The sequence below is a fragment of the Athene noctua genome, unplaced genomic scaffold, assembly GCF_965140245.1.
Source record: "Athene noctua unplaced genomic scaffold, bAthNoc1.hap1.1 HAP1_HAP1_scaffold_368, whole genome shotgun sequence".
Taxonomy (NCBI): domain Eukaryota; kingdom Metazoa; phylum Chordata; class Aves; order Strigiformes; family Strigidae; genus Athene; species Athene noctua.
Window position 1 is genome coordinate 18035 of NW_027437826.1, and position 13511 is coordinate 31545.

The following is a 13511-nucleotide window of genomic DNA, read 5'->3' on the forward strand; positions in this document are numbered from 1 at the left end:
CTCAGGGGCCTCTGTTTCCATGCATGTAAAGCCATTGGTTTCACCAAAGTGATGCAATGCGTGAATTCATAAGTTTGCCTTTCTAGTGCTCTGGTGCCAAGCGGTATAGGGCACAGAGAGCACATTTAGCTTGCTTATCCCCACAGGTCCAAAGGGGAAGAAAAAAGAAGTGATGCCAGTAGCCTGCAGCTGAAGCCCAGCTGCGTCTCCCCCTGCGTGAAGCCCTGCAGTGGGTGCTCCTTCATCTTGATCTGCCTCCCCCAAGCGGCTCTGTGGTAGGAAAAGCCAGTTGGGGTGGCTGGTGGATTCTCCATCAGTTGTGGCAGAGGCTTTGAGCCAGGAGGCTCTTGAGGGCTGCTGGCTTTCAGAAACCTCTTCTGAGCTTGTAAAACTACATGCCATGCCAGCGACCAGCAAGTGATAATCTGACCCGTGTGGGACCCCGCGGCTTGGGGTCAGCCCCTCGCTGAGCTGCTGCTGATCCTCCCCAAGCGCTTTGCTGCCCCTGCGCTCTCACGAGTCTCTGCAGATATGTTGCTCATTAAATTATCTGCTTGGTTTGTCTCTCCCCATGGCTGCAGGCTGCAGAGGCGGAAAGAGGGCAAGATGGATCGTTGTCTGAGGGAGTGCAAGGTGGACCCCACTCTCCGAGAACACCTTTCCCTTCTCTCCCGCCCCTTCTAGAAAGGCACAAGGAAACTCCATGCTTTTCTCCGACGATGTGTTCACCCTTGAGCCACTGGTAAGTGATAGCTGAGAACCTCCCTTCCTTCTCCTCCCTGGCTGAGGTCACTTGGCAGGTCCCTGCATCAGCTGGCTTGATGTGCTGAGAGAAAACACCAGGTTTCTAGTGAGGCTGTGAGAGCTTGTTGGAAAAAGCATCTCTGTGGGCTCCTGGCAGAGCGAGGGGCTGCCTAAAACTGAGCTCTGCTGCAAGGGCTATAAATTAAGGGCACTTGATAAGTGTCCTTACACTGTTGAGAGCTATTGATAATGATGAGTAAGGGCACAGCTTACACGTAGCGTGTGGGGATTAACAAAGGACATTAGAGCACTCTCAGTTCACATATTGACCTGAGGAATGAAATGGTCCTCTGTGGAAAGGAGGCCAAATTCAACCCAAGTTTGATCACAGACATACCAATCTCTTCTTATAACCTGGACAGATACCACGGCTCAATCTCCCTTCCAGTGTCATCTGTGAGCCTGGACACAAGGCTGGCAGGTTTAAACCGACTTTTTGAGTTTCATGGCACATAGGTACAGAAATTTTGTTGCCTTTTCTGTTTATGCAAGCAAAACCCCATACCTTCAATCAGCCAGATCCCTGGTTCTGAGTATTTGCATGGTCTGAGATGAAGAATGCCCACTGTCCGAGCAGTGCAAAATCCCTTTTCATCTTGGAGTAAATCCTAGGATAATCTCAGCTGCTTCTTCCTTTTAAAATAGGTGAAACTAATGTTGGTTTTGGTTTTTTTTTTTTCAAGGAAGGGGATCATCTTCTCAGTTACTCCTATAGCTCATATAAGGCTGAGAGCCACCAATGTTGGCACAGCTTCAGTTTCACACACTGTGGTTGACAGCAGCATGATGTGACCAAGAGATTGTATCAGAGTGATGGGAACTGTAGAGAGAGGGAGCTGATCAGCTGAGCATTAAGCGTACCTTGTGTATCTCAGGGATCCTGCTGCTTTACAGTCAGACTGTGTCTCCACAAGTAGCTTAACCTGCTCTTGAGCTCCTGAATGCTTTGAGGTGAGGTCCAGAAGTCCGGCTGCCCGCAGCGCCGAGTCCTGGCACTCCATGTAGTGACATACGGTGTAGCCTGGCCTCAAGTCTTGAGGGGAAAGCTTTCCTGAATGGCTGTGTTAATGTTACACAGGTTGCTCTAGGACTGAATATAAGTGGGCTACCGCTTGAGTCTCTCACCTTCTGTTTTGTCCAACGTTATCAACCTTTTGATTTCCATGAATTCCATTATTTATGGAACAATCAGTTTCACGTTCACTTTTGCTTGTGCCTGTCTTTCCCCCTGGCGTATGGGTGTCTTTACATCAAATGGTAGTAAGTATTTTCTACTTTTTATTAAATGTAGAATCTAAAACTCCACTGCTGCTGGCTTCCACAGCCTTCTCTCCAGTGACAGCCCTGTAACTTTTAGCTTGGACAGACACCCTTCTGGCACTGCCATGTAAATCTGCTGGAGAGGCCCCCCAGAGATGGGACCTTGCTGCCTCAGGCCTTCTGGCCAAAAGTGGCTGCTCTCTTCTTCCCACCTCTCACCCATGGTGCGTGGGAGCACGCCACAGAAATAATGAAACCCTTGTAACAGGTGACTGGAGGAAATAATTGCTTGCAGGGGTTAGGAAGCTGGTGGAGGGAGAGTAGTCTTGGAAATGCTTTCTGGGTGGGATGGCTTTGCAGGGTTTGTGCAGAAGCTTTGCTATGTCAGTGGACCATTAGCTGCCAGTATTTTCAGGTGCTGCAATCTGTAGAAGCTGCAGCAGGTCACTTCAGTCTGTATAGGGTTAACTCGCTGGTGGAAATAACCACAGAAAAGAGGAAGTGTGATTTTGGAATTACCATGTGGATGAGAACATTTTGAGCAGTTGTCCAAGCCTGTGGGAAACAAGCTGATAGGCAGCTCTGACTTTCTGAGCACATCTCAAATTTGGTTTATTTTTGCATCTACACATGATGTGTCAGCAGAGGCAGCTGTGACAGGCCCAGGTGGCTCCCAAGGGACAAAGTCCTTGCTGTTTGCTGCATCCTCCCCACCACAGCTTGTCTCTAAGTCACATTGCAGACTTGTGGGAGCTGACTCCTTGGAAATGGCAACCAGAGGAGAGGGAGGACGAGGACTTGTTACTGTTACGCTGACCTTGACAAGTCATCACTGTCCTGTCCTTGCCTGGTAGTGACTCCTCAGTGTCACATGTGAACTCTGAGCTGATGGAGGTGGTCGTCAAGATGTCCAGGTTACAAAGGTGCTCCTGTTGTTGATGGAGAGATTGGGCCAGGAGGTGAGAGTGGTGTTTGTTGCTGCAAACCTGCACCTCAGCTGGGGAACCAAGCTGATCCCCATCCAGATAAGAGGCTACTGCAGAGCACTTTGTTTTTTGGTGGGAGGCACCATCTCCAATGGATGCCATGGTCCATCCCACAGCTCCCTGTGGGTTCAGTTATTTATGGAAAGAGGCAGATGTTAGCTTTGGCACTGCCTTTCTCCTAAGTGCCCTGAGCTGAGAGGATGCACTTTGAGTGTCATTTTAGTACTTCTGTTGCCAGCTCTGTCTTGTTTCTTTGACTGCTTTGAGCAGTGATTTCCTTCCATGGATTGCCTTCCCTTTCTGCAAAGCAAAGCAGGTGATATGGCCAGCAGTTGGTGGTGCCTGGCTTTTCAAGACCAGCTTTTTCTGACTGGTGGAGACTGGTGGAGATCTAGCAGATTCTCATTAGTTAGGGGCTGAGGGAGGAGAAATAGGATTTGCATGTATTTATGGTTGGGCTCTTGCAGAGATATCATTTGTGTAGCTGTGAGTCCTGGTGTGCCATCCACTCCTGTATCACCATGCTTTATGCTGGAGCAAAGCCAGGGTAGGACAGCTGGAGTGGTTGTGCTGTACCATCATACATCCACCGTCTGTATTTTATGCCATCTGCCAGTTGCAGCCTGTCTGAGGCCAGAAGTGTTTCAGCCAGAAGTGTTGCAATGCCATGTTCACAGCACTGCATAGTTTTACATCTGTCCTGGTTACCATCCATGGTGGCTCTCCATGCTCCGACTCGACTGCCATCCTATAGAGAACATGTAGCCCAGGCACGTGACTGGCTCCTGAGGTGCCCCAAGGCTCGGACGCGTGTAGCAGTAGCCTGCAAGGGTGGGTAATGAAGCATTTCCTTTCAAGCAGCAGTTCTTTTTTCCCCTGTGGTGTAGCAGGAATGCAAGGAACCTCTTCAACAGCCCATTTTAATTTCCCGGGAGAAATAACTCACAGTATTTTCTGTGAGTTATTTCACAGTTTTTTCCCTCTGTTCTGTTGACTCTGAGCAGGCTGTGCATTAGGGAATTATTTGCAGCTGCAGCCCAATAACTCACCATGTCATAGCTCTTCAAATTTTGTGGGGGCTGTCCTTTGAGCTGTAAGGGCTAAGTCGATGGGAAGCATTAGAGTTACTTAATATTTATGCTGCAGGAGTGCCAGAGGCTCCACTCAATTCAAGGCTCTTCTGGACAAAACAGTGAGGATACCCAGCATCATGCAGAATCAAAGCCTTGCTTTGTGGATAGAAAAAGAACTCTGTTCATCTCCTTCTATAAGCTGAAATTTTCCTTCCTTTGTTTAGTGTTATTACAGTTGTCAGAGGTGCCTCTGTTTATGTCAACAAACACACAAAGAAACATTTGTAATGCCAGGGGTTCAGGGGATGTAAGTGGTGCCTCACTTGCAAGAAGTGAGAGCCTTTAGAAAGCAGGCATATCTCCGAAACTGTGCGACAAGGCTCCCTGGGACTGAGCGCCAGTGCCAGGACCCTTTGGGCGAGAAGCAGAGAGAGAAGACCCCAAGGAAGCAGCAGAGAGTTGCAGACACACTGGTAGCATGGCCCAGACTTAAATCCCTGAGCAAGAGCATGACACAGAAAAGAGCCTGTTGGTCGAAAGAGGTGTGGAGCTGTAAGCAAATCCCATTTCTCCTTGTCTGAGCCTGTGTTCAGGGAAACAGGAACATGTGCACCTTGCAGAGAGAAACAGGATGCATCTGTCTCTCAACTCCTTTCCCAGATCATCCATCAGCTGGAGGACCCTGCATGCTGGCTGGCTGCTCACGGCTCGGGGCAGAAGCAGCCGCCAGTGGGCAGGAGCCTGTTCTTCTTTTATCCCCAGGCAGGAGGGCTCGTTCTGCTTGGTGCTGAGTGCCCCACTCACTGCAGTACGTTAAATACTTAGGTGCATGTACAGGTGAAGGGTATAAGAGGCAGCACCTTTGTAACTAAGAATGGGAAATTCTCTTTGATTTGTTGAATCTCTCCTCATCTGAGTAAAAGTCGTCATGTAGCCATAGTGCTACAGGGATATACGGGAAGGTTTGGAGGTGAGAGGAACCTTTTTCTTAAACTGGCTGGTACCACTGGAGAAATCCTACTTGATTCACTGGAGTGTGAGCCAGTTTGGTGGCTTTGTTATAGCCCTAATTTAACAAAATGCCTATACCACATCCCAGTAAAGGTAACAGACTTAGAAAGATTTTTTGCAGCTGCTTCCAAACCCCCATAAATTTTGTTGATGTTGCTTGTTCCCTGCTCTTCACTGATGCTCTAAGTAAAGGCTACAGGGCTGTGGCTGAAAACAAGAAATGACATTTGAAGATAAATGGTTTGCTGTCTCCTTCTGTTTCAGGAGGGAGATATCTGGCCAAATTCTTCAGCTGAAGTTAACGTGATCTTTAGACCCCAAGAAGCCGGAGTCTATCAACAAACGGTCTACTGCGACATCTCAGGTACATCTCCTTTCTCCTGCTTCTGTTACCCACGGTGGAGGCACGAGTAGTCTTGCAGGCCCCTCAGTTCTCATCTAGTTGGTAGGAAGGGTCAGTGGTCATCAGGGTGCTGGCATGTGCGCCCTGCCCCTGCGGTTTCCAGGTGGTCTCCTGTCCAAGGCCAGGATGTGTGGCTACAAGCCTGGATCACTGTTCCCAGAACAACCAAGGCAGTGAAGAGATAAGTTTTCATGCCGTGGGTTTGCCAGCATTTGCTCTGCTGCCAGGTGCCTGTAGAGGCCAAAGAGCTACAGAGCTAAACAGATTCAGTGGGTGAGCACCAAGTCCCTGTAGACCATTTGCCTCCAGGAGGAGTCTTTACTACACGGATGCATCATCAGACTCCTGAGGCGGTAGGAGCTGAGTTACAAATGTGCTGCCAGACCCTGGATCCCCTCTCACTACCCCGACACTGCCAGACCTTGGGTGGCTGAGCCCTGCTGAGTGCAGGCTGTGTGCAGAAGGACACCTCTGGCCAGCACGTGGGAATTGTCACCTTGTGGCTCTGAGTCTGTGGTGCCTCCGGGTACGCTGCACAGGGCTTGCTGTGCTCAGCGGGGTGAGCACCCTCCCTGGAAATCAGAGTCTGAGTAATTTGCTAGGCAGGCCTTATGCTCATCCTGTCTTACAGAAGTGCCATTGCGTCTTTTGCTGGGATCAGTTATCTCTGGCCCACCTGAGCTGCATCATCTCTGCCCTGGGAGAGGTGATGGCTTTGCTGTGCTAGCACGGGGCAGGGAGTGCCTGCAGCAGGCTGCAGGGTTCGGGTGACCTCGTCCTTCCTCTCTGTCTCTGCGTGGTGCTGCTTAAGGTGTTTTTCAAGACTGGAAGAGCGCTGTCAGGCTTCCATCCAGGGAACATGATGGTTTTTCCCCATCTAAGAGGAAGAGGTGCAAGGCCCATGGTCCTCCAGCAGCCAGGCGCCTGTTCTGGAGTGTGCTGACGTCACTAACCCAACTGCTTTGTCGCTTTCCTTACTGCCCTATGCTGAGGGATACAAATGTCATGAAACAGCTTTTTATTTATACTGTAATTGTCCGGGGTTTACTTGGCAAATGCCACCTACAGTCATTACCCAGGGCTTGTGTTCACAAAATGTCTTCCTGCCCACCAGCTGCAGCTGCTGGAGCTGTGGAAGGAAAGGATTGATTTAAAAAGTTGCTCCTGAGGGATTCCTTGCTCAGTGCTCCTGGCTCTGGGATTTTTGCTCTGGTGATGGAGGTGTCTGTCATTTTGCTGCAGGAGTCTGCAGGGGTTGTGCCAGGAGAGTGTTTTTGTTGTTTGAAATAGGAAAACTAGATGCATGCAACCCTTGAGCTGGTCTGAGAGTTATAGGAAACAGATGAGCAAATGATCTGTTTTTAGAAAGAGAAGCCTGCTCTTGAAAAGGTCCTGATGGGCCCTTGGGAGAACTTAACTCCCCCACTGGCTCCTTGGAAGAGAACCTCAAGGAGGTCATTTAAATGATGCACCTAGCCCCCTCCCTTACAAACCAGAGCTGATCTGCTGTATTATCAGGGTGGAAATTGCCACAGAGTCAAGGTCCCTGAGTGCAGGAAGAGTTTAAAGAAGAAAACAGTGATCTTTAACTAGAGAGTCAGTTAACTTTGCTTCTTGATTCCTCTAAGAAGTGTGACTGCCTTCCTCATGCATTTGCATGCCAGTCACAAACGCCTTTGGAGGATGGTTTGCAGAGGGTGTGTGTCCCTTGCTGGGAATGCTTGGGAGCTTTGCCTCAGTGCAGCCCTGTGAGTTGTGCAGCTGGATCTCATGCCCCACTGGAAAGGGGCTTTGTTGGCCTCCACTTTTTTGCAGGTGCCTCCATGAATTGCCAAGAAGATGCTTCTGCATGCAGTGATTTACAGAACTAACCAGCACTCTGCAACTTGCAAAGCTGGCAGTTAAGAAGTGGCTTGAAATTTGCCCTCGTCAAATATTGAATCTCAAAATGAACTTTCTTCGTTATTCATGGAAATAAAGCTGTGGCTCTTGAGTGCTGGAAGGAAGCACATGGTGTGGGGCTCTCACACCTAAAATTCAGTTTTAGGTTTGTCCGCACACAGAACTGAACTGGGTTACACCTTGCAAGACCCTTTCTTAAGCCACCTTGCAAGACCCTTTCTTAAGCCACTCTTGCAGGGAGAAGCAGAATCTCACGTGATAATTAGTCCCTTAGCTTGTGACAGAACTGTCCTGCATCATGTAACACTGTTTACTGATGTGGTCAGATGAGAATCACGTTCAAAACCAGTCATAAGGGACAGGGACATTCTGTGAACAAGCAACTGAGTGTCGGAAAGCAGCAGAAGTTAAGGACTTCGGCAGCAAAGCTGTTGGGCCACCTAGACCCCTATTTATTTGAAAGCGAGGCAGCAGTGCCACTCTGTGCACCCGGTGACCTGCCACCACGTTATTCCTGCTGAGATCCCAGTGCTCCCTCCACAGCACCAGAGGTGGGTTTGGGACTGAGGACAAGGAGGCTGTAGCCCCTCCATGCCCTTGGCCTGCGTGCTTGGGGATGTGTTATGGTGGGAGCATCCCAGGGCCACAGCCCAGCTGTAGCCAAGCCTTGAGCAAAGGCTGGATGCTCCTGGAAGCCCCAGCTCCCGGCAAAAACTCTCTCTTTTTCCCTCTCAGCTCTCCTGAATGCTGCCTGCAGTTTAGTCTGTTCCTCCTCCTTTGGGAAAAGCCCACTCTGCGGTTCACCTGGAAGGAGGAAAAGCAACATTTCTGGGATTTCCTAAAGTTTTAAGTTCAGCGTAGGGGCAGAAGAAAGGATGGTTTCCAGAGACTTTCTGGAGCGAATGAGGGCCTACTGCAGAAGGGGAAGAACCGCCACTGGTTTTTTGACTGCAGTGGCCATGTGATGTGTGTCTCAGCATGATCATGGACAAAAGCTGGTCACTTGGAAATCTTTGCCATTTCCTAAGAGCTTTGGTTGTTTAGACCTAGAGTTTTTAATGAAAATTAAGACATATGTGATGCAAGGTGGAGTGATCTTTTGACAGGTAGCACCCAATACTGTCTCTTTTATGGTGTCTGTGAAGTAGAAATACACAGCCCTCCAATTAATGCCTGAGCTGTGCAACCTACATGTCATCTCTGCTGACAGCTGGGCTTTGTCTGGATCCATTTAAAAAATGTTGAATTCAACAAAAGCTCCCTCACTCTTCCTTTCTGGCTTGGACATAATCAAAGATCCTCATTCCATAGTTGCAAGATCAGAAAGTCGGCAATCACTGAAAGGGCTGTTCCCAGGAGAGTTTTTTCAAGCTGTGATCTAGTCACGGTGTTGTCCCACCTGGGCTGCTCTTTGCAATAGGAAGTAGTTTTGGACATTCTGGAATAACTATGCATCAGATAAAAAAAATCAACCTTCAGTCCCTAATCTTTAATGAATGGTGAGCATTACACAAAAGGAGAGAGGAATATTTTTGCACAAAAGCTACGCTGAAGGTTAGCTACAACTTCTGGGCCTTTCTTTTTTCCCTTGTGTGACTCACTTTCTGTGCAGAGTAGGATGGGATGTCAGGGAGACCCAAGCCCAAACTGGAGCTAGGGTTCAGGCACTTGAGGCTGCTGCAGTGGTTCAGAGGAGCCTTTGGACTGAACGATCCCACCCTGTCATCTTAGCAGGCTTACGGAAGAAAATGAGCATCTTAGAGTTTAGCTATAAGCCTTGCAGTCTTGGTTCCCTTTGCAGCAAGGGCTGTGTGTATTAGCAGTATGTTCATGGCTTCTCTGACCTCAGCAGTGAGGTTTTCCATAACTGTTCAGCGTGCTTCAGGTAAGGTGTCTTTACAAATCTGAGCTCTCGGTATCATAGTGGGCACAGGCAAGTGCTGCTCTGTGGAGATCATAAAGCTCTGTCTTATTTAGGTGCCACTGCAGGAGGTGAGCCCTGGAGCCCCAGGCACGGAGCTGTGTGTCAAGCACGGGCAGTGCTGAGATGCTCTGCCTGCTCTAGGCAGCTCTCAGACGTGCACAGCGCCGTTAGCAGGGAGCTTCGCCAAGGGGTTGGTTGGAAATTAGAAGCCAGCCCCAAGGCATATCTCCTGAGGGCAGGGAAGAGTCCTGTATCTCCTCCTGGAGCACCTAGAGCTGTTCCCATCCAGCCCAGAGTCAGGGAGTAGCACCGAGGCAGCCTGGACAGTCCGGGATAACAGAGGCAATTACTGTACTGAAGAGGAAATCTCTCTCCAGGCCGCGAGACCAGGCTGCCCCTGCACATCCAAGGGGAAGGCATAGGGCCTCGGCTCCGCTTCAGCTCTGAGCAGCTGGACATCGGGAAGGTTTTTGTTGGATTAGACCACAGCTATGAGGTGAGCAGTCAGGATTCTGAGGGGCTGGGGGGATCTTGATGGCTCCCAGGGCAGCAGTGAGCCTCATGGACCTGTGGGATTTCTGGCAACTCGGGTCATTGTCAGGAAGGACTGTTTGACATACTAGCCAAATTTGGGGGCTTTCTCAGAATCTGGATACTTCTGATGGGATCTGAAAGGTGCCTATGTTGTTTGTGAAGTCTTAATCCCTGCTCTTTGCAACCTTCCTTGGAAATCAGCTGGGAGGCTTCATGTGAAAAAATACCCCTTTGACACATGAAAGCAACACTGGGACAAAAAGATAAATATTCAGAGGGTTTTGTTTCAGCCCTGGATGGAATGCATCTTTATACTCGGGCTGTTAAAAAGCAGCTGGAACAAATGTACTGTGTTTGAACTCCAGGCCATTGCAGCCAGTTTTCTGGTAAGTGGATGCTGCCAGTTCCTGGGAGCTGGAGGAAATCTGTCCAGCCTCTGGCTCAGAGCTGGGTCTGGCAGCAGAACTGGGAGTGCTTTCCCTTGCTGACCAGTCTTTCACCACTCTTCAGATTCGCTGCATCTCTATGAAGAGCAAAGTATTTCTTGAAGGGAAGCAAAGGAACTTTCTACGTATTTGCCTCCCCCTGCCAAAGGTGTCAAGTCTTCTGCAAAAAAATGAGATAGGGCAGCTGAAAGAGGTAGAAAAGGAAGCAATACTTTCAAAAGCTTGACTGGGCAGGGAAGGACACATTAAGGTGTTTTCTTACCCAAATATTGTACTCTCTATGCATTTTTAATGGTGATATTTTATTGATTATCATTTTATTATTTTCATTACTTGAGAAAATGTGACTAAGTAGATGATACTGCTAGTGCTGTGCTGAGCAGCTAGACTGGAGGTAAACCTCAGCTCAGCACAGGATCCCTGGGTGCAATTTGTAACTGAGGTGTAAAAGACATGAGAGGAGAGAGTAGTTTTCAGGTTACCCTTGCAAAGCTTGAATACAATGAATATCTTTAACAGCAACTGCAAAATTAAAAAATGCTTTTGTCTCAATTTTTCTACCAGGCTTTACAAGGACAGAAATTAGGGAAAAGAAATCCAAAGCAGATAGTTAATTCCATGGAAATGGCAGGATTTGACCCTGCAGCAATCAGAAACTTTACTGCTTTGCTTTGGGTGGTTTGTTGGTGACTGACAGCGTGCTGGTACTCGCAGCAGCTGTGAGCATTGCTCGCCCAACGTGAGAAGAGCTGAATCTCAACAAGTGCTGCAGGATTTTGTCATTTGTTCGAGGCAGTAGATCTCTTGAGTGTTCAACAAAATATGGTTTAGTTCTAAATTTGCAGTTTATTCTGATAATGGTAAAGTCTTAGGTGGTGTCTGTGAATATTTAGGAAAGATAAATTCTTTGGAGTAGGTGGAGCTGCTGTGCACCACACGCTCATCCTTTCCTGACACATCTGTTTGAGCAAAGACTAAGAAAGTATCCCATTAAAGCAAAAATAAGAATCGTAAATTACATACTGTAGGAGAGTTGGGGAGTGCTGAAGTTGGTGATAGTGCTGCCCTGAGGCGTCTTCTACATGCAGTAAACTTGTTGGCTGCAACGTATTCTGCCCTCGGCAAGATCGGACTTCTCGGGAGCAGAATCAGTTATGTGATGATTCACTAGTAAAGCTGCAAGTGCCCTTCGTTGCTCTTAGGGACAGGTCTGAATCAACTTGGTGACACTGAGCAGCTCCTCTGCACTGCAAGTCGAAGTGGGCTGCTCTGTGTCAGTGGAATAAACCCCGAGTGACTGTTTCTATGAAGCTGTCACTGCTTTGCATGAAAAATCCAAAGGCAGAATTTGTTCTGTTGCATTTTCTTTGGCTTCTGCCAAGCAGCAGCATACAGCATCTTCTGCTTTTTACAGACATTAATTGGTTAATCAGAAAACAAATCAGCCTTCTGTAAGAAAGGAAGATTCCTTATGTATTTCCCTTTTGCTTTCTTGCTGCTACAGGTGATCCTGTTTAACAGAGGAGCCATCGATGCTGTCTTCAACTTGGTCCCTCCAGCTACAGCTCTGGGCTCCTGCTTCATCTTCCTCCCCCAGGAGGGCATCATTTTGCCGGACGGGCTCCAAGTCATCCGGATCTCCTTCAGTTCCACCATACTGGGGGAGATCACAGAAGAATTCAGGTTCAGTGTGAATGGATCCCCTGAGCCTGTGACCTTGACTATCAGGTGAGGAGGGTTATAGGAGCTTGGTGGGCACATCTGTAGCTGTCTCTGGGTAATCATCTCCCACCTACCTCATTTTAGGGTGAAACAGAGAAAAAAAGGTGTTGTCTAAGGTCTTAGTCTTGGCTTGGATCCTAGCATCCTCATGCTAAGAGCCAAGGCTTTTTAACCTTGACTCCAGTCTGAACCTTGCAGTTGCAGCAGCAAATGAAGTGTAATTGTCTGTGAGAGGAAATCGTAGAATTGTAGAATAGTTTGTGTTGGAAGGGACCTTTAAAGGGCTTTAATTGACTACCTGTGCTGGAAAACAGTTTAACTGGAGGCTGTACAGAAAAGTGTGGAGATGCCTGCTGCCCAGTCCGGGTACCCAGGAGCTGGAATAACTCCTTCCTACAGGTAGCTCATTCCCCCTTGGGCCACGACAGACAGCGGGATAGCATCAGCTTTGGGTGGTAGCTGGTCTGGGCCACCCCCCCTGAACACACAGCAAGGCCAGCAGGGCTTTGGGGATGGACCAGCCTGGGTGGCTGCAGCCAGAGGCAGTGTTTTTAAAATCCTCTGTTAATGATCCATCCCAAATGGGTAGCAGCAGCCTCAGCATCACCTCTCATGCTCATGGGTTGGTACAAGCTGTCCTCTTGTGCAGCCAGCGCTGTGGTGCCTCCTCTCTGCAGACAGAGAAGTACTGATGGGGCAGCTGCTGTCACAGGGCTCGGGCGCCTGTCGGCAGCTGTTGTCACAGGGGCTCGGGCGCCTGTCGGCAGCTGCTGTCACAGGGGCTCGGGCGCCTGTCGGCAGCTGTTGTCACAGGGGCTCGGGCGCCTGTCGGCAGCTGTTGTCACAGGGGCTCGGGCGCCTGTCGGCAGCTGCTGTCACAGGGGCTCGGGCGCCTGTCGGCAGCTGCTGTCACAGGGGCTCGGGCATCATCCTGTGGGCTGGTGCCACAGCAAGAGATAATCCTCACCAAGCAAAAGGGAGAAGGGGGGAAAAAAGCTGGTGATAGGAGAGGCAAAGCTCACTTCTCAGGACCACAGCAGCATGCAAACTTGTCCCAGCTGGTCTTTAACCACGGGGGCTGGTGGGATGACATGGTGTAGGCAGGAAAGCTGGTGCTGGGTGCTCTGCAGCTGTGGGGCTGGCTGTGCCTCCTCAGCAACCAGCCTCCTGGGCTGCTGCTGCTGGGAGGCACTAGACAAAGGCAGTAAAGCAATGGAAGGAGATTGCGGTCGATTTTGCCAATAAAGTGAGGGAAATAGATAAAAAAGAACAGAAAGGTTATTACTTTGCAGGAGAGGAGTGGTGAGTAGGTCTGTTGAGCTCAGTAGAGAAAGAATTATGTTGGCTTTGTGTTTGGAGGGGAAACGCTGCTTTTTTGGGAATCAAAAGGGAACATTTCACAATCAAATAATTTATTCTCCTCTGTCCCTCCCCCAAATTGGTCAT

General features: G+C 49.1%; 1 protein-coding gene across 1 annotated transcript in view; it reads left to right on the top strand.

The window, feature by feature from the left end:
* The window catches only part of LOC141955645 (hydrocephalus-inducing protein homolog), a gene marked incomplete at its 5' end in the record, with an annotated part of 34260 nt that overhangs the window by 13085 nt on the left and 7664 nt on the right, over positions 1-13511 (top strand). Inside the window, 6 exon segments of the mRNA XM_074895305.1 lie at positions 147-275; positions 582-680; positions 682-742; positions 5399-5498; positions 9741-9859; positions 11848-12071. Coding sequence (XP_074751406.1) covers positions 147-275; positions 582-680; positions 682-742; positions 5399-5498; positions 9741-9859; positions 11848-12071 — 732 coding nt within the window.